The following is a 26,551-nucleotide window of genomic DNA, read 5'->3' on the forward strand; positions in this document are numbered from 1 at the left end:
CTAAGAAGCCGTAGCTTCTTCAGGAGAATCTCGTGGCACCTCCAGTTCACTGCGTCTCTTGAAAAAGCCACACTGCAAGTGAGAAAAGCATTAATTTGTATGAAATATCCCTGACAGGTGAATGTGTATACGGTATGTCAATGTCACATGTAGCTTATGCAGTACCTTCAAGAGTATCACGATCAAAATGGCCAGTACTATAAAGCCGCCTATTGAGCCACCAACGATAAGAGCCATGGATTTCACCACCTTCTGCTCAATTATCATCACCTCCACCTAAAAACGTAGGACAAGAGTAGATTGACATGTTGGTTGAGTTTGGAATTAGAGAAGGAACTCTTGTATTCCAGAGACATAATATACGAATGGATCACCCATTGTTATTATTACCATTGTTTCTATTGATTGCATGTCCATGCCCACAAGCTGGTAGTGGACGGTATCATATCTAACACTGGCTGATGCAGTAATGCTCCCAGATGAGTCCTGTTCATAGGAAGAATGGAAGGCAGATGTTCACTAGGCTCAGTTAACATCACATAAAAAAACAAATAATAATAATAATAACAACAATTTGACTTTGTGAACACAAAAAGCGATAGGGGTAATAATAATAATAACTTTTGTGAAAGCTTGTGAATAATTTTCATAAATTGGGTAAAGAGGATGGGATGATTCTGTTCTTTTCTGCTGTACTTTGTTTCACACTTTATTTCCTAAAAAAGAAAAGCTCATAGAGTACACTGATTGACATGCGCCCCTTGGTCATAAAGACATTTTCCCATTTACATTTAAAACATACAAACTTATATGATTTTCATATTTGCTAAAGTGTGCCCCGCCCGAACAATGAATGCATTTTTCATCATGCACAGATTGTGCAGCATGCACCCACCTGAACATCACTGATTGAAGCATGACCCGTGAGTATGATGTCCTGAGGCAGAGCCCCTGTCACGGTGCAGTTAATGACATACCGTCCCCCCGCCTTAACAAGCAAGAACTCATTAGCATCAGCAACAACCATTATTGAATTGATTATACTTTCTTGGAATTTCTTGATTATACTCACAGGAACGTTTTCACTTGAAGGTCTCAGGCATTCCTTTCATAAGCGAAACGAGCGTTACTTAACACATTTAACAGGCTTCGTTTTAAACAACACTATTTGCATTGAGTTTTTACTGTTGCTGTTTGCTTCCACACACTGAATGGGTAGTGAAAGAATTTAACATAATTTAACTTTTCACATACCTCAGGCACCACACTGGTTATCTTCAAGTTAGTGTGTTGTGCTGGTATTGTAATGTTAATCATAATGTTTAAAGTTGCATTGTAATTGTTCTCGCCGAGAAGCTGGAAGGTAAAAAAAAAAAAAACATGTAAACAAAACATGTATGAAAACACAAAGGCTTAGCAGTGGTGTGAAAGTAACTACTAGTACTACTACAATAGTACTTCATGTATGTTTACTTTACTGTACATTTACTTAAGTAAAGTACTGTACAACAGATTTGGATTATTATTACAAAACGTACATTAACCACTTCAACCCTATTCGGCCGATCTACAAGCTCACGATGCGACGCATTGTGAGCTAGTAGATCAGCTATTTTCAAAAGATTTTTATACATTAGGAAACTTGAAATGAGAAATTCTAATCTACATAATGAGTACTTTTGCCTTTGGTACTTAAAGTACGCTAGACCTGTAACGTGCCCGTTGGCTACCGGCCTACTTGAGAACGATGGAACTTGGGAACCTAATCATACCCGTTGTCAACTTGTCATAGCACCCGTTTTAACTATCTGTCTGTGTCCCACATGGAGATCTCTGTGTCAGCCTGTGTCTGAAGAGGGCAAACTGACTGACTGTGAAAAGTGGACTGGTTAAGTAGGCTAATCAATTGTCAGGTGTGGGGTTGCCATGGCAAGAGGCTGAGGCAGAGGCTGGAAATTGCACAGGTGAGGGGATTTAGGCTAATTAGGCCCACTGGCAGAGCCTGACCAGAGCCTTTTGTGGTGGTTCTGGAGAACTGTGGGTCCGACCGACTCGAGGCTGGGAACTGCACTCCCTGCGGGGGTGTGGAACCCGTGTGTTGAATTTGAAGTCAGTGGGGCAAATGGTTCTCGAGTTACGTGCATTACAACCGTACACACACACACACGCACGCAGACACACACAGAGACGTGGCGCAATTAAAGTAGGATTTTGATGCCAATACCTTTGTAGTTTTACTGAAGTACATTTTGAATTCCGGACTTTCACTTGTAATGGAGTATTTATATATTTCAGTATTGATACTTTTACTTCTTATACTTTCCCAGTTGGTCACACTTGCGATAAGAAAACCAGAGCAAACTGACCTTGAATGTGAATGTGACAGGTGTCTCCTCAACGCCCTCTGTTACTTTCACATGGTTTGGGGTGACCTCCCTGTAAAAGGTTCACACAGAAGGCTCAAACAAACCACCTTGACTCAAAAACACCATAGTAAGGCCAAGTGTGGACAAGAGCGGAGCAAACCACAGTCCTAGAGACCTCTGTGCCTGCAGTCCCCCAAGAACACACAAGACAGAGAGAGCCTCCTGTTACGGCTCTGGCATGAGAGAATGGACGATAGCTGAAAGCCTGGCTGAGAGGGGCTCGACCCGTCAACTGGTTGTGGTTAAGGGTCGAAGGGGACCACCTGATGACCTCTCTTCCAGGCCAAGGCTTTATCCATTATAGATGGATTATAATCGCATCTTTCATATATTTACAAACCCAACCAGAATCTTTCCTCAAAATGCAAAATTCCTCAAAAATACAATCTTTCTAATCATCGATTCCAGATACTCACCCATTGATTTGAATTTGTAAAGCGTTCTTTATGCCAAAATGGTACGTCTTGTTATCCAACACTTGGGTGCCTCGATTCTCACTAAAAGTTAAACTGTTTTGTAAAGAATGAAAAACAATAAGCCAATCATATCAAATTGAATTATATATGTCTGTCTGTGTGTGAATGCTTGGCTTCCAAACCATGTCAGATTTGCGGTGATTTCGGCAGATAGCGCCTCTGACTTTTTGTCCAACACTTGCCAATGAATGGTGAAGCTGGCCTATTAGATTGAGAAAAGTGGAAAAACAGTCATGTAAAATTTCATTTTCACTCAGACTTCACACTCCCTATATTTTGTTTTTAAATATTATTTCAAAAAAAAATCATGAATTAAAGAAATCTTATTTTCCAGTAATTTCATGAAGAAATCAAAGGAACATCTAAAAATGTAGAAAATAAATGTTGAAGTAGTAGTGGAAAAAAAAGAGCAAGCTTTAGCTCCCAACGTAAACCTAACCTTAACCCTCTCCCAACCCTTAACGCACCCCTCACCAACCTTAATCCGGTCGTCTTAACGCACCCGGGCCCTCACCAACCATAATCCGGTCGGACCAATGCTACAGTATGTCTAACTAGTAACCAATGGTATGTCTAACCAAAGTATGCCTCCCACTTTACTTGGGTCACAGGCTAAAAGGGTTGCTAACCACTGCTATAGTAAGCCTCCTTGCCTGGCCACGGTCATATAGTAGGGGTGTGAACAATTTGGGTTGATCTTTGGTGATCTGGTGAGCTTTAGTACACACGTCGTACAGCTCCTGGAGGGAGGGAATTATGCCACCACCTGCTGCACCACTCTTTGTGGGTGGTGCATTTTCCACTGTCTCAAAACGTCTTCAGGCGACGAAACTTGAGCTCCTCCGAGATATGTACTCCAGGAATTTGAAGTCACTGACAATTTCCACTGCAGCTCCATGGATGAAGATATTGGGCGTATATGCTCTATCCTAAAGATTTTTTATCCTTATCATCGATGAGGATGCCCGGACTGTTAGGCCAGCCCCGGGCCAAGCTAGAGCGATGTTGTTGTATTATTACATATTATCCAGCAGTCAAACATGGCGCTGCCGCCCAGGCCGTAGCGTAACGGTCTGGGCACCGGACTGGTGATCCAGTCGCGGTGTGCCGCGGGTTCGACTCCCGGACCCGACACGGCCTTTACCGCATGTCATCCCCCCATCTCTCTCCCGTTTCCTGTCAGCCTACTGTCTGTCCCTTAAAAAATCAATAAAAGGCGTAAGCCGCAAAAAAAATATCTTAAAAAAAAAAAAAAAAAAAAAACATGGCGCTGCCAGGAGCACGGGTGTGCTATGATGACACGAATGGACATGTTCACACAAGCAGCAGTTGACACCAAGCAGTATGAGGCATGATGCAGGCAACCCGACAGCAGCGGTTGCGAGGCAAACCCAATCGAGGCACTAACCAAGTAGTGCCTGCACCGAACGGAATCAACGGATGCCCATGTCCGTGCGTTGCCCGCCCTGACGACTCAGCGCTGTCCGATTTGCATTCTAATAGGTAGTGGTGGGACGATTAGCTTACCCCACCGATTCGATATCGATTCCTAGGGACGGGGTGCCGATTTGATTTATATTGCGATTCTGTGATTCAACGATTGTTGTATCCTTGTATTACGATTAGTTTTTTTGCGATTTCGTTTTTCTTCCCCCAAGTTACTTGCTTTTTATTTTTATTTTATTACAACTTGACATTACTATTACATACAAGTTTGTTTGTTTTTTACCCTGAAATTCTGTTCCAAGTATGTATGTGTTTGCACACTACTGTCCTACCTGCACATCTCTCCTGAAGACTGGATGTAAAAGTTCACACCTCAGCTCAGAAATCGTCTCCTTCACTTCATTCGTACAATCTGACCCCTTCAGTTTAGCTGAATTCTGTAAATTCGGGACACATTTCCCATTAATAGTCAATTCATGAACAAACAATATCATGACTACTTAATATTCAGTAAACTTGGAAATGATCCTCACCGATGTCAGCTGGCTGTACTGCATAACATTAGGGTATGTGAGAAGCAGTGTAGTCATGTAGGCTCCATCCTCAGAGTTGGTCAGGTTGAAGGATATGGCATTTGTCTTGGTTGATCCAATGATGACAGAGTCATGCCTAATGTATTTATGACGAGGTGAATAAAAGACGAGCTTGAGCTATCGGTAAGTTGGCAGACGTATTGATAATTTAAAAAAGTTATAGGCTTACTGTAATTGAATTGTAATTTGGGTGGGGGTCCATGTCTTAGTTTAAAGCAAGTAGCATTGAGAAAGGGCAATAGTCTATAGTTCAGTCATTTCAGTTTCTTATTATTATGTATTACATATTATGCATGTGCATAACACATTAATCTGTATTGATGTATTGTAAGTGACTCACGTAAGGCTTGAATGTGACAGGGATATTCTTTCAACGCATATTTTGTTTGTTGCAGCACAGTCCTTGTCAAACTCAATCTGCAATGCATTGGTAACATACAGTATGAACAGGTTAATCATCAAAGCATCTAATGACATTGTTGTATAGAATTAAAAAAAAAAGACAAAACGGATGCAGTTAGCTACCTTTTTTGTGACCACACTGGGTGCAAAAGCATCCAATACACGGAGGGGTTTTCCGTGCCGAGCCAAAGTGAAGGTTAACTTCACAAATATCGGTGTGAAGCAATCATAGCAGCCCTTAAAGACAGGGATAAATTAGGGTTTAAATATGGGTTCCAAACTAAATGTAATGATCTGCAAGCGTCAGTTGTTCCAACAGGCATGGGGAAGAATGCAATGTATCTTAAAGGCGCACTTCGTCCATTGTCAACCTTATATCTTCATATAAGTGGTCCTTACTAATGATCATTATAGTGCGTCTCGTTGTTTGTGGACAGAAACCAGTAGCCTATCTACCAGTGACATCATCAGTGGGGATTCCAAGCTAATAGACACTACAGCCTTTCTCTACCTGGAAATTCTGTGTGCTGTAATAGAAGACATTGTTGTTGTATTAATATAAAATAAAATGTTTGATATGTAACACAAAATGACCAAACCTGCATACCGAGGATGTCACTGGCAGGCTAGGTTTCTGAACGGTACACAGAGTAGCCTATAATGAGCATAAGGACCATTTATATGAAGATAAGTTGACACAGTTGAAAATGGGTGATGCGGTCCTTTTATTCTTCACCTCCGTCTTTGTCTGTGATCCTATTTAGTTTGTAGGACATACCAGGAAACTGAGACGGATGGATTCAAGGCAGTCTTTGTCAGATAGCAATGTCAAGTTCCCATTTTCGTCCACTTTGTTTTTAAAATAAATTCGCTTTTGGCTTTGATCTGCATCCACATCAATGTTGTAGAGAACTTGAAGCATTTCACCACCTGAACAAATTAAAGTAAAGTAATAATCAGAAAACTGTTAATGGAATTACTTCAATGAATATCCAATATCATGGTATTTTACATTTCATATTATATTTGATGGGCAGTTTAGGGACTGGTTGATATTCTTTTCCACACATACTGGCAATGTTTCCCTTCTGTGTGCTGAAGCAGATTTTCAGGTCCATTGGCATGGCGTTACTGTCTATCTGCCATGAGACGGGAATGCTATTGACGCTTTGCTTTGACGCTGACGACGTCAGCGTCACCTTGGGGTTGAAGGCGATGACGGGAATTGTTCTAGAGAGATTTAAAATGGAGATAAGTTTTGATTTGACATTATTACACTATAGCAGAATGAGCTGAAAGTCAATTCACAGATTGATTTTGCAGCTGCATTTTCATTTGTGATGATTTGTGATGATGTGTCTCACTTACTCCAGGACGGTTATTTTGCTTTGGCTTCCGACGCTGATGTGAATCTGCCTGTATTTGTCCTTTTTATTGGAAAAGGCGCTAATTGACTGACCAAAATGCCTCAGTTTCATCTGGAAATCCGCTGCGGAGATCCTCTGTGGAAAACATGAATAAATATTGTTAAAATAGATAACCTTTTGCTGAGCCTTTTCTTGTAATCTCGTAATCTTAGAACCTCTTCCCCCCCAAAAAAACAGCTGGTTAAGACACTATAGGAGGCCCAGGCCGTAGCGTAACGGTCTGGGCACCGGACTGGTAATCCAGTCGCAGTGTGCCGCGGGTTCGACTCCCGGACCCGACACGGCCTTTACTGCATGTCATCCCCCCATCTCTCTCCCGTTTCCTGTCAGCCTACTGTCTGTCCCTTCAAAAAATCAATAAAAGGCGTAAGCCGCAAAAAAATATCTTAAAAAAAAAAAGACACTATAGGAAACGGCAGAATTATACTACTGTACATTCAAACAATTCAAATTGGAAAAACAAATGACACCGCTCTCAATGACCCCCATTTGACCTGCCTGTGAAAAGTGCCTCTGTAGACCCTTCTTCTGTCCGTTGTAGATGTAAATGCTTCCAGATCTCTGAGACTGCTCGTCTTCCTCCAGTGGAGCACCCACAGCCACGTCGGCGAACATGTTGCCGTCCAGGTCCCCGACGTCGGCGATGGCTGAGCCAAACCGGGCGAATGTGTATTTCTCTAAGCCCTGCCACTCAAAGTCTTCTTCATGAAACATTCCCTGTAATTATAGGAGGAGTAAACTCACCTCACTTAACCAAATCACTTAAACCAGCTCAGTGGCCTTGTGGTTTGAGTGTCCGCTCTGGGATTGGGAGGTCGGGGTTCGATCCCCGGCCAGGTCATACCAAAGAAAAATGGGACCCAGTATAGTGCCTCCCTGCTTAATTGGCACTCAGCATCAAGGGTTGGATCGGGGGTTAGTCCCTGCGACGTACTAGCGTCATGTCCAGGGGGTGACGGGGTGTACATGCACATCAAGTGACAAGCTGCCTCCTGCTAAGGAAACAGGAGATAGGCCCTGCCCTATGGGCCTCATGGCTCGGCAAGACTATACTTACTTACCAAATACCAATCATGAGGTACATTTATTGCATGGCGTGAAATATAAACAACATATTATATTACATTATACTGTATTATGCAGTACACTATACACATTATAACAGAGAATCTCATCAATTTTGTATTTATTCCAGACATGATATCAGCCTTTTTAGTGACAGTGTTGTAACATACCTGCTCTAGCTTGTACACGTAGACTCTACCCTCCTCTCCACTTTGGTAGAAGGATGATGCTCCTACAAGCAGGTAGTCTGTCACGCCGTCTTTATTCATGTCCAAAGCACACAAAACCGACCCAAAATAAGAGCCAATCTTAACACGCAGAGAAACAAATTAGTATGCAGGCAGTGATGCAAACGGCTAACTGCAGTGCTAATTTGCATTTAGTTATAATTCCGACAAGAGATTTTTTTAATGCATTTGAAAACATGAAACGGAACATTCTGCACAATGAGTACTTTTACTTTTGGAACTTTACATGTTCATGCCAATACTTTTGCACTTTTACTCAAGTACATTTTGAACAGCGGACTTTTACTTGTTGTAACGGAGTACGTCTACGCTGCCATTGACAGAGGCATTAGAATTGACCCAAACCTGAACACCCTGTAGAATCTGGAGTTGTTTCTGATTGGCTGCCTCAAAGACGAAGACCCCCCCTGTCAGGTTGTAACGAGGAGCCCCCGAGATGTACAGACCCCCAGACGCCCCCACGGCTGACAACACACTGTAACCTAGCGCACACACACACACACACACACACACACACACACACACACACACACACACACACACACACACACAAATGATCATGACAGGCCAAAACACGGAGACACATTGGATTCACCTAAAAGTGATTCAGTTGAAGTTGAATGCAGTTTTGTGTAAGCTAAACAAACACGAGCTAAAAGGCATTCCATCACTGACTGAATCGTCAGTCTATACAACAGCGGTTTAAATCAAATCAGTCCAAGCCAATCTAGGTTGCTGTTTGGCAGAAATACAAATGGAAATTCAAAAATATAACAATGATGAACGATGAACGTCCTTCCTGGTTTCAGGGGGTGTAGTTCCGGAATTTCTATATAGCATTCGAAGATTGTGGTTAGAAGAGTTAGTCTAGCTTGAGCGACTACTATAGACAGTAACGAGTGGATCGGTGGATCTTTCTTACCCAAGTAAGAGAACTTGAATTTAGTGGAGTGGTCCTTTAAAAAGACAACATCGTCCTGCTTGGGACGTTTGACGATGACCCCACCGCTCCAGGTATTGGCTCCCACTGCTCCAAATAGAAGGGATCCCTGCATGGCACACAAAGTGTTTCATTGTCCGTCAGAGAACAGTGGAGTATAATGTTTATGTATCTGTGACTGACTATACCTCTGACGATGATTCAGGGTAGACTTTGTGTTATTAGTAGGGGTGTCGCGTGTTTTTGCTCCCCATCCGATTCCAATCATTTGATTTTGAGTATCTGCCGATACCGATTTGTTTCCCGATCTGATATTTATATTTTGTATAGAACACAGAATAGTGCAATATCCAAAATCATAGACAATATCCAGTCTAATATCATGATATGGAATATGGATAATAATATTGGTACTAGGAATGTCCGGATCAGGTTTTTTTTCTCCAGATCAGATTTTAAAATGACGTGATCTGCCCAATTATTAGGTATTAGTGTTGTTGGATTTATGACTATTATGATTAATGTAGACCTATATCGTTCAATGTCACCTTGACACAGACTTTCTCCTGCTTTGTAGGCACATGCTGAGTGGTGGTTTTGGGACATTTTGTGTAATGAGAGGAATATATCCACTGATATTATGCATCAGCTTGTGGGGATCCTAATAATGTCAATACACTGAGGGAACATTGTGAATAAGAATGCAAATGACTAACAACGTCAACAACAACAATGACAACAACATTAATGACAATATAAAACATAATTATGATTTTGCAGACTTACATCATTAGCAATGTGACTACTGAATCCAGCCTCTGACAGTTGGAACGTGAAGCTGTCCCCTTGGTTGATCCCTAGTTTAGAAATAACATTATTTAATCCATGAAATAGAAATACATGGTCAACATAGCCTTTTCTATCGCATGTTGACCGCCTTACTTATTCACTCGGAGTCGTACCCCTGACTGAACCTGATTAGCTATTACCTGACTACCCTGCCTGTCTTGCCTGTGTAGCCCCCCCCCCCATGAAGACCCAGCCCGCAACAGCCCTGCCAATCGGGCTCAGTCGTATTGGCATGGTAGGTCGCGCCTTGCGCGTTGCTCTGGCGAGAGGGAGGCGCCCGGGTTCAATCCCTGCTTCCGCGTAAGATTTGTATACTGATTGTATTGGCGTTTTGCATGTGTGTCTTGTTGGGGTTTTTTTGTTACTCTGTTTGTCTTTCTCAGCTTGTTTCTGTATTTGTTAAAACAAAAAAAAACTAAAATCTAATTACGGTCAACATTTATTTATTTAATCTCTCTCTCTCTCTGTCTTTCTCTCTCCCTCTCTCTCTGTCTCTCTCTCTCTCTCTCTCTCTCTCTCTCTCTCTCTCTGATGCAGATCATGATCAATGAATATATGTCAATTTGATCATTTCTATGAGGAAAGTAACTACAGTTTTATGCAATCCATTGTAATTGCCTGTATGAATTCAACAGGCGATTTATTTAAATATATTTGACAGCATTCAGAATAAACATGAATTGACTTGTAGCCTATCAAGGACAACCCTATACCATGAAGAATTAATTTAAACGATAGTGCAACACTGTCAACTCACCTTCAATTCCAATGAAGATCCTCATTTCCAGTTCTTCCAGAATCTTTTTTAAAGCGCTGTAGTCTTCAACGAGGAAGACGTTGCGTGCATTTGAGGCGATGTCTTTCATTTCCTGAGAGACAATTTTCTTTCCAACCTGTGTTTAGATTATGATTATCTTTATTTGTACTGTAACACCAAAACTAAATCACAGGGTTTTGATCAAGAGAAAAACCACAAAGGTACAGGAGATAACAAAGTAAAAAATAGTATGTTATAGTAGGCTATAGTATAGTAAGGATGCAATTCAGTAAGTAAGGACACATTATATCTTATGTAGTAGCCTACCTTTAAAAAACATTGTTATAAATTATTCAAGATCACGTACCCCAATGGCATAGCTGGTGATGTTTTGTTCTTCAAGCATCCTGAGTGAAGTGTTCCACTGTTCCAGTTTATCATAATATGTGATTGCTCCATCTGACAGCACAATCATTATTTTCTTGGCATTCGGGATTGATCCATTCTCAGGTACAAAGGAATAGTTCCTTGAAAGGGGTTTTCCAAACACAGCATGATTAGCACGTGGCAGCATTTCATTTTGCAATACACAGCTTGTTTTAAGAAGCCAAGCTCATGAAACATAATCAAACTAGATAAAGTGCCAATCGGCACAGGTCTCCACCAGGATTCTTCCTCAGCCTAGTGGGAATATGCGTGCACAGTTTCATCGCAATCGGACGCTGCGTTGAGTTGTGGCGATTTGTAAAAAGCGGGCTACTCCTGAAAACTGTAGGAGGCAATTGTGGCCAATCAGGATGGAATATGAGAAATCAAACAAACCTGTCTTGATCACATGACTATGGAGATCATGTGTACCGATTTGCGTGAAATTTGGATAAAATGTGAAGGAGTAATAATAGAAAATGTGTTTTACATATGTCGGCCTCCTGGTGGCGCTATAAAGAGCAGATGTGAAAAATTCCAGGCAAAGGTTTTTCCTTGGCCTCTAGGGAGTTGGCATACAAAGTTATCCACAGATCCGTGCAGTTAGAGGTAAAAACACTTTTCGGCCAGTTATAGCGCCACCTTGAGGCTGAGTTGAAATTGTTCATGTGGCATTTTGTCCTCGGCCTAGTGGGAATGTGGGTGCACAATTTCACGGAAATCACGCGATGTGTTCATGATTTGCAGCATTTTGTTTGAAACTGAGCACTCCTGTGAATTTTGGAAGCCAATCTTAACCAATCAGGATGGAGTCTGAGAAATCTGAAAGACCGGTTTGGTTGAATGGCTCTAGAGAGACTGTGTACCAATTTGCGTGATGTTTGGACAAAATCTGTAGGTGCACTGTGCAAAAACTTGTTTTGCACAAAGCGGCCTCCTGGTGGCGCTATAACAGGCCGTTCTGGAAAGTTTGGGGCAGAGGTTCATGGTTGGCATCCAGGGAGTGTGTGTGCAAAATTTGGCATCGACCGGGTTAACGGTGGCCGAGATTAGCTGCTCACGGACGGACACACGGACGGACACACGGACACACGGACGGACGGACACGCGGACGGAGTGCAAAACATACTCTCCCCCATGCCTTCGGCTGGTGGAGACAATGACGATTGTGGTTTATATGGTGATACTTACAACAAATATTGTATTGCTGAAGCTGTATGGGTCCCACTCCCGATTTGTTGGATGTTTTTAACCTTTTTGATAGCTTTCTCTCCATTCTCAATGCTCTCTTTCAGTAGGAGCTCAGATCTCATGTGTTCTCCATACTGGACCACGGTAAAATCACACTGAAAGGAAGATGTTAGTGTTAGCACAGTGAAACACAACAGTAGTTCTCAAAGAGGGAACCGGGGACCCCCAGGGGGCCTTCATCTTGTATGGTGGGTGGGGGGTGGGGGGGGACCCTAGCTAAAGATATTTTCAGATGGCGGTTCGAGACTAAAAACAATCCATATAAATTTGGATGTCCTTCGTGGACCTTTCATGGTCCTCCATGAAAATGTTTGAGAACCACTGAAATGCAAGATATGTCAAAGCACAGTAAGAAACATGCAGCACTAGCACACGGCCTTCATCTGAAACCTTTGGAACTCTGTTCAACTTCATATCATGTATGTTTGTGGGTTTGTTTCTTGCAAATTGCATCATGACACAAGCAGGAAGTGTACTGAGGTTTGCTTGGTCTGCTACGGATATGAGTACAGTACACATGTGGCCACAGTCTAGCCCTCATACAAAATATTATTATATGTGAGTTTCAGTTTCAGCTATTTAAGTGCAAACCGTCAAGTTTTTTGTTTGCTATTAAGAATACCAATAAGACATAAGTAATCTACACACGTTCGCAGCCTGTCTGTGTAATGGAATAACAACCCCTACTCTTTTACAGAGGACCTCTGTTGAGAAAGGCAGAAAACTTCACCATCTACATCAAAAACATCAGTTTCCTCAAATTTGCCTTTTCAATGTAAGCAATTTGAAACAACGGCGGCATTCAAGTTGTAATTTCGAAATGCCGGCTTCCATCATCATTATGCAATGTAAATGTTATCTACCACTAGGCAGTGTACACTGTGTGTGTGTGTGTGTGTGTGTGTGTGTGTGTGTGTGTGTGTGTGTGTGTGTGTGTGTGTGTGTGTGTGTGTGTGTGTGTGTGTGTGTGTGTGTGTGTGTGTGTGTGTGTGTGTGTGTGTGTGTGTGTGTGTGTGTGTGTGTGTGTGTGTGTGTGCATGCAGCATAGTTTTTTCAAACTTATGTTTTTTGTTCTTGTATGTAATACAATTATACCCACTTTGATGCATTTCTCCCAAACGCGTGTCATCACAGTGGAAATGAAATCCTTAGCAATTTCAAAATCAGTTTTGTTAATACTCGTAGAGCCATCAAGTACGAATCCAATTTCTGTGCCAGGACCTACAACACACACACGCGCGTGCACACACACACACACACACACACACACACACACACACACACACACACAATATAATGAATAATAGACTATATATAATGACAATATAATGCACATATTTGGATACACATGACATATATGCACTGTAGGCCTATTAACTTAAACGTATCCAAAATACATTATGTCAAAAATAGAGAAATCTACCGTCTTCTTCATCTTCTTCATCACTGTTGTTATTGTGGCTGTGGTTGTTGTGGTTGTTGTTGTTGTTGTTATTGTTGTTGTTGTTGTTGCTGTGGGTTTTTTTTTTGTTTCTTTCCATTTGATCCACAACTTCAAATCATTGGATATCATTAACAAATTTAGGGAAGAATAAGCAAGTGAGAGAGAGAACAATAATAATTCAATAATTTCATATATTGCTTATAACATGTATTGTATAACATGACATTTCAGTCGAGCACAATGCTTTATAATTTGTCCACCTACTCAGTGTCGCAGGGCTCATCTCTTGATCTTTAACGTCCGCGTTGGAAACGAGTGCACATTTCCCATTCAAATCTTCATTGGTGTTCTGCGTTTTCCTAATCTGTTGGCAAAACTGAGGGGAAAAAGGTCATAGACATAAATAGTACAGATAGGTACAAAACTAATAACAACCTACATGTTCAGCCATATACTTTTCTATGGCACTCGCTGACATGTGGATATACCCAATAACCCAAGGTATGGAAGGAGTACTTTTTGACTTGCACTTTTAGCACAGACCCAGTTGTGCTGTGTATGCGGGCTCTGGACAGGGCCCCCTGCCCACTGAGTGTCCATATATGGAGCTGGCCTGTTCTGACATCATTCTGACGTCTGCATAGACTCCATATTTGGGCATGTCTGCAAAAAACTCCATATATGGGCATAACAGGGACACAGACATCTGGGTGAGGCATGCATTTCCAACTTGCATCATTCCAAGTATGCCAGTGCACAACGGGCACCCCTGTAGAGGCTCCAACGGGTACCGCTCTAGTTAGAATCTACTAATATAACTTCATACAATTTGCTTCCTGTTCACGTTGCACAAAATAAAGTGAAAGTTCTTTATTAGTGTCCCCGGGGGGGGGGGGGGGAGGGGGGGCAGTTTGGTTTACAGCCAGTATAGAGGTTTGAAACGGTACAACACAGGAATAATAGGAAGTGCGAACAGAAGTAAACCGGCTGATACAAGTTTAGTGAGATACTCTCAAATAGTGTCAGCGTGGAAGGAAGCTGTGGTTTTTGTTGCCAGACAGTTCAGAGACATCTCATATGAAATCAGCACAATCTATGTTAGTTCTCTGAATAATGGTTGTGTAATGTTACCTAAGAGTCAAGACCGAGTTGAATGTGCTCCCTAGTACAGACAGTATACATACAAACATTTCATAAGCATTATTTTGAGAAGTCTGATTTCTTACCATTGATTGCTCAACATCATCGGTGAACTGGTGTGCTACTGAAACGACAGGCGTCAGTCCCTTAACATCAACAAAAGCTGTAAAAAGAGGCATATACATTCTCAGTGGGTTGTATTAGACTTAAATGTAGTTAAATAACATACTGTAGGACTGTAGGGTGAATTTTACCTGGGATTATCACCTGTACACGTGAACATGTGGTTTTGTTGCCATCGTTCAAAGCACACCTAAGTAATGATTTTGAGTTTGAAGAAACCAACACCCTGAAATAGACCAGAGAGCATTATACTAACTATACTACACTATATTTTGACAAGTTTAATTCATACAAATGTATACTTCTTAACATACATAACCTATTAATAGCAGTTGAGTGGTAATACAAGTATGAATATACTATATGCATGCAATTATGTTGCCATTGATGAAGTTGTGAGTTAGACAATGACTTACCCATCCTTACATTGAACCATGATTCGCCCAAAAAGATCATCATTTGAATGTTTGAAAGTATTTACAGGCTCAAGGTGGATGTTGAAACCTGTGACTGTCTGTATTACTGCAAAATTAAGCATATTTTAACAGTTTGAAGTAGTTTTACAATATGGCTTCATCAGCTATATGTAATTGGCTTTGATATAACCAAAGGGAAGTTTTCTTTTCAGTACTTAGAATTGAATGCACGTAAGTGACTGAGCTATATGAACGTATAGGCCTATTCAATAAGAAATAGGCCTATATTAATACAAAAATACAAGCACAACAAAATGCCATATAGTTTTCCCTTTACCCAACTGACATGTAAATCAATGCATATATATTTGTAAAGACTTTCAAAAAGTACTGTTGTTGGAACAATTTAGGTAATTAAACTAGCAAACTACTAAGTAAATGTATCATCTGAATTCCGTGATAAACAAATACATACCAGTCAGTAACAATATGATTATCCAAACCATGTTGTCTGTCTCTTGCAGGCTATTTAGAATTCAAAATTCATACCATTATTAGCAGCTGATCCTATAAAGTGAACCTATTACAACTTAGTCTTATCTATCACAACACTTCCCTAAGTCTGTTTCACAAGGACGGAACTATACTGTAGTGAACTGAACTGCTGTCTCATAACATAATGGCATATATATGGCATATAAGCCACATGCAGTGGAGGGAGTTCACTTACAGCAGGCTTATCGTATAGGCTGTTTGCTAATTGGTTAGAAAGAAGGGATGGCTTAACGTGTAGTCACTCGGTTGAGAGTTGCACCCTTGGAATGGACCCCTGGTGTTTCGGGCACCAACAGTGGTCCTTGAGGGGGTTCCAGGTGGCTCAGTGGCTCAGAGGTAGAGTGGCCAGTAGAACAGCTGGATACCAGTTTGATCCCGGGCTCCCCCAGAGTATCGTGTCGAAGTGTCCGAGCATGACGCTGAACCCCCAATTGCTCCTGATGGGCTGGTTGGTGCCTTGCATGGCCATCGGTGCAACGACGTAGAGTCTGTGGGGGCACTGGGGGCCACGGGGCCACAGCCCCCATGAAGATTCCCAGGGCCCCTTTAGGCCCCCATGAAGATTTTCGTGGACATTTTACATTTATATTACATATTTTCTGGGAATTCCGAACATTTTGGACCTCTCCGCCGGCAATATGAGAATCCCATCGTCAAATATTCGGGAAAACAGCGCCTCCCCTGTTGTTCCTCAATGTTGCGAGGCAACAGTCTGTCTTGAGAGACACCGGCCGTCCAAGAGGTGTTAAAAAGTAGGCTATTCAAATGCTAATCGGGTTTCTTTTGTAGTTGTTCTTGAGTCGTGACATAGGGCGCGTTCGGAAATACCACACCGGAGCACACTCTCCTATTAGTTTGCATTGCACAGTGGGCTCAGTGCGCTATTTCCGAACGCGCCCATAATAACACTGATCAAGAATTCACCAAAGAGACCTAACCCTACACAGACTAGTGAGACTACACACTGACTCGTGACAGCGGGGCTGCGGCATAGAGTTACTCTAAGGGCTGCGGGGGGGCCCTTGAGGATTGATCAAACTCTTCGGCTCTGCATCGGTGTATATAAAGGTGCTATATAAATCCACCATTTACCAGGTGGTCCCCAGATAAATGATGGAGAGTTGGCAACCAAATACTATAGACGACTAACAGTCGAAGTCCAAGATTAGTTATATTTGTGACAAACTGACTCTATTCATTAGGGACGGAGAACGATATATTAGATGTCTATTAGACAAACATTATTGTTGTGCAAAATACATATATTTAGTCTAATACGATACGTAGAGAGCTGTTTTCAATACTGAGCAGTACACTGCAAGATGTGCATTTACAATAAATATATATTAGGCTGTTAAATTATTACATTTTTAATGGGATTAATCACATTTTAACAAATTAATTAATCATCATCATTAATCACCATTCGAACGAATTCCAAATATCCAAAATATGCCACATTTTTCTGTATATTGTTGTGGGAATGGAAAGATAAAAGACAGAAGGAGGATATACATTTAACATGTATTTATGTTTTAGTCTTTGGATCAGCGATCAGATACCAGAGTGATGATTATAGTGCAGAGTGGATGGGATTATGGGATGTATGGGGCGGTGCATTAATTGTGTAAAAACATTTAATCTAATTCATTTCACAAATTAAGTTAACCCAGTTATTTTGACATCCCTAATCATCTCCAATATTGTTGTTCTTATACTGTATGTGCGTTGTATGTCATTATAATAAATACACACAGTATAAAATAAATATGACTGTGCTTGTGTAGCGTCAATAAATAGAAGTCATCTCAAGTATCAGTCATATTTCTGCTCTGTTAGGTGAGCTCAGCACGTTTCAGGGAGTGACCAAAATACAGTGCAGTGGTTTTGTTCAGTGATGCCTGCAAAAAGCTTAGCCTGCTCCTTAACTATCATACAATACAAGATGCTCTCGGTAAACTGCTCCTTAACTATCATACAATACAAGATGCTCTTGGTAAACGCAGACAAATACTGGCTTTTATATATAAGCCTGTTATTGTGTTTATCTCCACCTACAAACGGTAAGTCACATGTATATAGTATACACTTTTTACTCCCTTTTTCTTAATGAAAGCGTGTGTAATAAAATAAACTTAGGAGAATAATCTGGTTATTTTCAATGATGTTGTGAAATCAAAATCAAACTGATATTTGAACTCGCTAGCTATTTACAGCAATTGAAATAACGATTGTATCATTACAGCAATGAATAACCTTTATAAGCTGCTTATTAATCGTCTTTTACAATATACAGTTAAAACACTGCGTGTGTGTGTGTGCGTGCATGCATGCGTACGTTATTTTTTAATTTTATTTATTTGATTTTAACAATATATGTTTTTGATCAGATGCTATTTGCAGAAGGGATTGGAATCATTTTGTGTTTCCAACCTCTCTTGTTTCTTTAATACATGTATTATTACATATAGTTTTGCTGCTGCAGTCCTGTTACAGAATCCTTTCATTTCTGAATCTCTGGGTGTCTTCTTTTGATCACCCGACACCATTAATTTAAGTTACTATAAAGTAAAAGTAATCTCTTGAATGAATGTCTTTCGTGTATACGCTCCCTCCCCTGCATGTACTGTAGGTGAAGGTCATTGTATACGCTCCCTCCCCATGTACTAGTGTAGGTGAAGGTCATTGTATACCCTCCCTCCCCATGTACTGTAGGTGAAGGTCATTGTATACCCTCCCTCCCCATGTACTGTAGGTGAAGGTAATTGCCAGGATTCCTTTGGCCTTGAGACGGTCAGACCACTCGTCTGTGATGCTCCTGTGCAGTTTCGGAGACACTTCCACGACCTTCACCGTTGACTACTGGGTGTCATGGTACCATGCTTCTTCTGAGCTGCTCAACCTCACGTCTGAAGGGAAAGTTCTAGTCAACCTCACGTCTGAAGGGAAAGTTCTAGTCAACCTCACGTCTGGAGGGAAAGTTCACTTCCAGGTATATAGTGTTGATTTCGTTGACTTAAAACTATGACGAAAAATGCTCAACGACTATGCCTTTTTTCTCAGAGGACAACTGAATAAAAACTAAATAAGAACTATAAGCTATGATGACTAAAACTATAAGACTAACAGTCTGGATTTACCTTAAATATAATGAAGAATTCGTCAACAAATAAAAACCTGACAAAAATGTTAGTGGCATGCATGGTTGCATGCTGAAAATAGCAACTAAAACTAGACTAACACTAAAACATTTCAGTTGACTAAAATGTGACTAAAACTAAATACAAGACTAAAAAGACTTTTTTAAGACTTTAAAAGACTAAAGTCTGTATTTAAAAAACTAAATCAAACATTTCTGTCAAAATCAACACCGGTTCCAGGATCCCCGCTATGGCCGACTGAAAGTCTTCCCTTTCCAGGGCAGCGAAGGGAACTATTCCATCCGCATCGACGACCTGCAGCCCTCTGACCTGGGATGTTACCGCTGTGAGAACGGCAATGAGTTTCACCAAGTACAAGTTGAGCAGCATGCGGAACAGGGTGAGAAAACACTTGAATAATGAATATACGTCAACAGCAAAATTATGTAGATTTGATTGACTGTGCATAAGTGAAATGCCCAAAATATAAAGTTCAGAATAGTGGTAAAAGTGGCTGATTGATTGATTGATTGATGGATTGAATACTTTATTAACAAGTTGCAAACCAAGTACAATTACGCTAGCAATGCACAAAAAGCCTTGATGGCTTGTTCCACTGTGTTTCTATATGCATTAAATCATAAAGACATACAATAAAGACATACAATACAATACAAACCAATCATCATCAATACAGGAGCAATAAATTATGGCTGGTTGTAGGGCATTGCACATTTTGGTGGCAGAATATCAGAAGAATGCATTCATCCCCATGTTTGTGCCGATTTTAGGGGGTAGAATTTTGTCCCACAAAACAGTTTTTTGGTGGATTATTTTTGCAATACAAGTTATTACTGACACACAAGTGTCAGTAATAAGTAAGTATGTATGTATCAACATGGATAGATAGCCTTGTGAAAAAGTACAATTTCCAGTGACATCCTCCAACCGTCTTTTCTATGTGCAATGTCTCTTCTTCATGTGGTTGTGGTCACAGTCACACAAACCCTACACCTGATCTGCTGTTTCTCGCGTGCGAACGAAGGCCTCTCATGAGTTAACATTTCCTGTAAGCAAGATGCATCTTCGTCGTAAATCTATACCACTTCCTGTTCAGGCGCAGAAACGAGTGCAGAGGCTGCAGACGACATCAGGCTGCTAGTTTACGTGTCAGCCGGTGTGGCTGCTACCATCCTGGTCCTGGGTGCCTGCTGCTACAGCTGTGTGAAGTGTGCACGTGAGTTCTTGAATGTCCTCTGTATAATATCTGTACAGAAAAATCTCTAAACGAGAAAACCAGCACTCATGGAACTCTTGTTTTAAGGCACTTTTAATTCATTAAATGGTTGGCATGGTACGCTGCAGAGCAGCACAACGAACGCGTTTCGACCCTCAAGCCTTCATCAGCGTTGTCTGCTACAGTGCAGACACCGGAAGTGTCACATTCATAGTTTCATATACAGTAGGTGAGACAATTTCCTCTGTCCCGTGTAGACAACATGACTTCACAGCCATCTTGTACCAAAAGTGCAATCACGTCAGACACACAATTGATAGTAGTCTTCAAATACATATACAGTATACTGCATAATGTCAGAATATCCTTTGTCCTTTGTGATTGAAGTGATTAATTCCTAATGGATTTTTTTGTTGTGTTTGGAAATGTATCTCTTGGGTCTCGGCTGAAAACGTCTGTGTTATAGATCAGTGGTTTTCAACCCTTTTCACATCAAGGTCCATTATATGAAACCAAATGGACCCGTTTCATTTTACACTCTCAAGAGTCAAAGATCTATCCATTTGGTTACCAACTCAGTTGGGGACCACCTGGAACCCCCTCAAGGACCACTGGTTGAAAACCACTGTTCTACGTCATGGATGAAGATGCATCATGGATGGATGGTCACATTGGACAGAAGGGTGGACTGACAAAGTGAATGATTACTAATATAAAAACTGCATTTTATTCCATGTTAGGGCTTTGGATTGAAAGTCCCCCAGACGACTATGTGAACTGTCCTGCCAATATAGGTACAGGGTTTCCACTTCTGCAGCACTACATACATGTATGAACCCTAGTGTCGTTGTGTTTGCACTATATACCTCGCAGTCAGCTGTTCTTTAGGATGGCTGACGAGGAGGAGCTATAACAGCACCTTTTTTTCAAAGATAGGTGATATATAGAATAAAAAATTGATCTGCTATATGATTATTAACCAAATAACCGCTTTTGGTGCAATATATAGCACCATTTGTTTTTAGAGTGTGCTGCACGTTAGATGGGAATTAATTCAGATGTGGACTTTGTGACCATGTTTCCATTTTAATAATAATTCTCATTTAAATTAGTGTTGTTCAGCCACTGTGTATATAATGTACTGCATTTGGATGGATATGATATTATGGATAGGCATCACACCGATACAGAGGGTTTCCCCAAAAAATGTGCATAGTATAACCTACACCTCCAGCACTGTGCACTGCCATGCAAAGCATTACTCTCTCTGTTACATTGGATACATGTTCAGTTCATAAATGAGCAAAAACATTTGCCAAAAATGTGAATAACAACGTTTTCCCTTTAATGTTTTTCTTTCTTTTTTGTAATAATGTACTAGCTGTATGCAGTGGCACACCTTCAGGAGGTGACACAGAGAACATAGACAGAGCGGGACGTCATGAGAGCACCGGTAATCTCACACACACGCACTGTATTACTAAACTTCAGATTTTAAGAATATCATTGGCATTTATCCACGTTTTGCCCATTTGTAACTCTAAAGCCAAGAGCCGAAACTAGCGCATTGTGAGCTTAGAGCAGCTTCTTGTTTTAAAATGTTCTTCCTTATAGGCTACATAAACAACTTAATAAGCACATAATCTCTATATTGATTTAATATCTAATATTTATAATGTAGGCCTATTGTATTTCTTCTTCCTTCATAGGAGCCCACAATATTCCAGCTATTTATGGTGTGTATGCATTACTTTTGTTTCTCTCACAGAATTTCATCCATATTTGTCTTCTGCTCTTTATCATCAAAGTACCATGTTGCACACATTTATAATTCAGTTAACCCTTTCCATTATTCATTTCATAGATTCCCAAATAGCAAAACTGTGGGTGGGAAAGGGCAAGGTCTGATCAGATTTCATTTTCTGTTCACTCGATATAGACAATGCTGAGCATGACCCAGACAGACATTCCAGTGATTTAACCAATGACCAAGAAGATCCAACTGGGATTATATGTCATGCAGCAAGAAACCAAACAGAGCAAACTGACATTCAACAACATTCGACCACAAATCATTGCAATGTGTCCAGAATGAAGGTCCATGGCAGAAACCAGGGTTTTCACAGAGGTATGTAATGGTCTCCGACGCAATATTATTGTACTTCATTTATTTGAACATAATTGTGAGCTCGCTCCAGAGTCCAGTGAGAACACATGTAGTTCTCTACAGCCATGTTTTTTTGCCATCTAACTACTTCCACATATAGGACCCACCAAACCCCTGCCCACTTTGACAGGCTGGAATGGCTTAGGGTTGACGACAGAGTACAGCATCTTGCAATGGGTCTGGTCTGGTGACTGGACCACAAGATTCGATACACTACCAAGATACCCATGTACCTGTCTAAATACTTCCTTAATTTCAACAAAGTCCACACCCACACCAGAGGGAGTTCAACAAACCATGTGCAACCCAGATTCGGCACAAACAAGGGACTAAATACTCCCAAAATGTGGAACGCCCAACAGTCATTAAGACATGACTCCTTCAAAACTGCTCTCAAAGGGCACGTACGGAGTTACGACGGCTGCAATTCGAAACTGGCCCCCGTAAAATCTGATTCCCCACCCACCCCTTTTCCCCCTCACTGTATATGCTTTTTTTTTCCTTTTTACCTCCTATGATGATTTCCTGTATTTGGCTATATATAAGTGTATATTCGTATGTCTCTAAATGTTTTGATGTATGAATTGAAAATGGTTTTTCTTCAGCTTTAATACATGTTCTACTGCTGTACATCATACACATTGCAGGTTTTCAGCGAGCCCACGCAGTTCTCATGCTTTTCTAGCTGTGTTTAACATATTATTATTTTTGTTGCCATTATCATGAATTGTCTTGTCTATACCATGAAAGTAAATCTAACTTATGTTCCATTTCAGAACTCATCAGCCGATTACGACAAGCAAGTCTCAATCGACATTATTATGGTAAAATTAATATTTACTATACATCACTCTTCTTCTTCTTCTTCTTCTTCTTCTTCGACTTCTTCTTCTTCTTCTTCTTCTTCTTCTTCTTGACTTATTCTTCTTCTACTTCTTGACATCAGCTTGTGACTGCAATTTGTTCCTGTTCGCAGATGACTCAGCACTGCTGGTCTCAGACAGGAACAAACTGCAGGTTGAAAAGGCCCTCAGCTCTGAACTGACTCGCTGATAACAAACTATCTTTACACCTGGGAAAAACTGAATCCATTCTATTTGGATCAAATAGTAATCTCAGCAAGGCAGATAGATGGCTTCTTGGTTAGAGTGGGTGACAATATTATCACACGAAAAGATGAAATGACCTATAGGTTCCATCCTGGAGGCAAATCTTTCCGGTGATAAAATGGCCACCAACGTAATCAAAAAGGTCAACCAAAGAACAAGATTCCTATACAGGATCTCCTCACTGGTCAACAAAAACACCTTGAAGACCCTAACAGGAGCCCTCGTACAAGATTTCTTCGACTACGCTTGCACCTCCTAGTACCACAGCACCTCTAAGGCCCTTAAAACAAGGCTCCAGACTTCCCAAAACAAACTGGTCAGGCTACTACTTGGCCTCACTCCCCGAACCCACCTCACCCCTGCCCACTTTGACAGGCTGGAATGGCTTAGGGTTGACGACAGAGTACAGCACCTTGCAATGGGTCTTGTCCACAAGATTCGCTACACCACCAAGATACCCATGTACCTGTCTAAATACTTCCTTAATGTCAACGAAGTCCACACCCACAACACCAGAGGGAGTTCAACAAACCATGTGCAACCCAGATTCGGCACAAACAAGGGATTAAATTAATTTCGCTCCTATGCCACCAAAATGTGGAACGCCCTACCAACAGTCATTAAGACATGCAAATCCCTTGACTCCTTCAAAACTGCTCTCAAAGGGCACCTACGGACTGCACCCCCACCCACCCCTGTTCCCCCTCACTGTATATGTTTATTTTCCCTTTTTACCTCCTATGATGATTTCTTTTTTACTATATAGTTGTGTATATTTGTACGTCTCTAAATGTTTTGATGAATTGAAAATGGTGGGCCCTATTGTAAACAAGTGTAATGCTTTATGGTGTTAACAGTTTTTGTATTGAGTTGTACTTGAAATGTACTGTAATTCTGCAAACTTAATAAATCAATCAATCAATCAATCTTCTTCTTCTTCTTCCTCTTCCTCTTCCTCTTCCTCTTCCTCTTCCTCTTCCTCTTCTTCTTCCTCTTTTTCTTCTTATTCTTATTCTTATTCTTATTCTTATTCTTATTCTTATTCTTATTCTTATTCTTATTCTTATTCTTATTCTTATTCTTATTCTTATTACTACCATCACACTTCACAGCAAACCAAGCTGAGATCAACCAGCAGGCTGCATCATCACAAACTGAAAATCGTCACAGAGGTAACTGTAGCCTAATGTATAACGCATGCATGCACGCACGCACGCACAACACACATGTGCATGTGTGTCTGTTTAATTCATCCTAAAAGTTTTCTCTTTCCTGCAGTTAGTTTTTGGAGGAAGAAGGATAAACAAAGTGAGTGGCAGTAATAATCTGTTGATCTAAACTGCTCAGAAAATTCTGTGTTTCATTTATTGTGGTCTATAATGTTCTCTTTAATCCCTTTCAGAATGTGAATATAAAAACCCTATCTACAACAGCAGCACAGACCAGCTCAACAAACTCTAAACAGCAAAGGAAAAACAAATGTTTTCAAACTATGTGAAACTGCTCATTGAATATTTAAGTAGGCTAACTAACTAATGATAAATAATTATACTGTTACTTTGGAATATGTATTTCATAGCTTGCATAACTTGTTTGCGCATCTGTCTATATTTCTATTGGATATGATATGATATGAATAGCTTTTTAATAACTAGCCTACCGGTATGTTTATTATGGATTAAATTTGCCTTCCACGCTGCCCTCTAGTGTTTACCTTTATTGTATTGTAAAGAAAAACTGCTAGTCTACTGGAATTTTCATGAGCCCAATGGTGATTACTATAAACTTTTATGATAGACATGGATGGCCTAATGGATGCAATTCAGCTTGGTCATAGAGTTATATATACTCTAAGAGCTTGGTTGCTAAAAGTTGCACGTTGAGCAATTTGAGTAATTAGCATTATGTGACCATACCATTAATAACATAAAGCAAAAGCAAAACAAATAAAATGTAATCATTCTTTTAGCATGTCACGTGTCAAATGCTTGGATCCATTCCAAGCATTAGTTTTGCACAGAAAACACTCCTTGGGCTAAAAACTGCCTTTTTTCCCAAATGTGCTGATGACATCTGAATCATAAAACAAAGGTTTATAACCAACATTTCTGGGTCTAACATATAGGACCTATGGGGGCTTCCAGTAGAGTAGAATATGCGTAAAAAGATCCAAAAGAAAATGCAGTAGCCTACAGTGTATATGAATGCTTTATTTCTATGGAGAATTTTGTTTTGCTTTTTTTTAGTTTAGTTTAACAAATCAAAGGCTTTAATGCTTTAACAAATCAAAGGCTGAATGCTTCATTTTAACCATTGTGTAGTGTGTACAGAAGAAATAAAGGAGTGTGATGCCACATGTCTATTTTTAGATGAGGAATTATTTAAAACTAGAAAAAGTGCCCTTCTGTGCACAGGTCTCCACCAGGATAGGAATGTAGGTTTTTCCTTGGCCTTATAGGGAGTTGGCATACAAAGTTATCCACAGATCTGTGCAGTTAGAGGTAAAAACACTTTTCGGCCAGTTATAGCGCCACCTTGAGGCTGAGTTGAAATTGTTCATGTGGCATTTCGTCCTCGGCCTAGTGGGAATGTGGGTGCACAATTTCACGGAAATCACGCGATGTGTTCATGATTTGCAGCATTTTGTTTGAAACTGAGCACTCCTGTGAACTTTGGAAGGCAATCTTAACCAATCAGGATGGAGTCTGAGAAATCTGTTGAATGGCTCTAGAGAGACTGTGTACCAATTTGCATGATGTTTGGACAAAATCTGTAGGTGTACTGTGCAAAAACTTGTTTTGCACAAAGCAGCCTCCTGGTGGCGCTATAACAGGCCGTTCTGGAAAGTTTGGGGCAGAGGTTCATCGTTGGCATCCAGGGAGTGTGTGTGCAAAATTTGGCATCGACCGGGTTA

General features: G+C 40.6%; 2 protein-coding genes and 1 long non-coding RNA gene across 3 annotated transcripts; 1 reads left to right on the forward strand and 2 right to left on the reverse strand.

Moving 5' to 3' along the window:
- itgae.2 (integrin, alpha E, tandem duplicate 2) lies at nucleotides 1-10,738 on the reverse strand (the record flags this gene model as incomplete). The annotated part of the gene is made up of 22 exons (XM_083772530.1): nucleotides 1-72; nucleotides 166-276; nucleotides 391-486; nucleotides 896-988; nucleotides 1,073-1,105; nucleotides 1,255-1,356; nucleotides 2,367-2,436; nucleotides 2,843-2,935; nucleotides 3,025-3,104; nucleotides 4,681-4,794; nucleotides 4,882-5,017; nucleotides 5,282-5,358; nucleotides 5,467-5,580; nucleotides 6,122-6,273; nucleotides 6,416-6,573; nucleotides 6,712-6,845; nucleotides 7,269-7,487; nucleotides 8,006-8,143; nucleotides 8,429-8,565; nucleotides 9,006-9,132; nucleotides 9,810-9,880; nucleotides 10,630-10,738. 22 exons carry the CDS (start codon nucleotides 10,736-10,738, stop codon nucleotides 1-3), a joined length of 2,436 nt encoding a protein of 811 aa, XP_083628656.1.
- A 3,016-nt stretch (nucleotides 10,739-13,754) lies between these two features.
- LOC310864826 lies at nucleotides 13,755-15,998 on the reverse strand. Its single transcript, XR_014569762.1, has 6 exons — nucleotides 15,905-15,998; nucleotides 15,430-15,535; nucleotides 15,145-15,239; nucleotides 14,977-15,053; nucleotides 14,015-14,126; nucleotides 13,755-13,858 (listed from the first exon to the last, which is right to left on the reverse strand). It is a non-coding gene; the product is annotated as an uncharacterized lncRNA (long non-coding RNA).
- Nucleotides 15,999-17,929: 1,931 nt separating this feature from the next.
- Nucleotides 17,930-25,294, forward strand: LOC310863998 (uncharacterized protein; the record flags this gene model as incomplete). The annotated part of the gene is made up of 11 exons (XM_083772531.1): nucleotides 17,930-17,938; nucleotides 18,740-18,976; nucleotides 19,365-19,524; nucleotides 20,242-20,361; nucleotides 21,102-21,155; nucleotides 21,743-21,814; nucleotides 22,301-22,489; nucleotides 23,305-23,352; nucleotides 24,750-24,809; nucleotides 24,916-24,945; nucleotides 25,040-25,294. 11 exons carry the CDS (start codon nucleotides 17,930-17,932, stop codon nucleotides 25,096-25,098), a joined length of 1,038 nt encoding a protein of 345 aa, XP_083628657.1. The 3' UTR covers nucleotides 25,099-25,294.
- Between the last annotated feature and the right edge of the window lie 1,257 nt (nucleotides 25,295-26,551).

This window comes from Protomyctophum parallelum (assembly GCF_964188405.1).
Source record: "Protomyctophum parallelum genome assembly, chromosome: 9".
In the NCBI taxonomy this organism is placed as follows: Eukaryota; Metazoa; Chordata; class Actinopteri; order Myctophiformes; family Myctophidae; genus Protomyctophum; species Protomyctophum parallelum.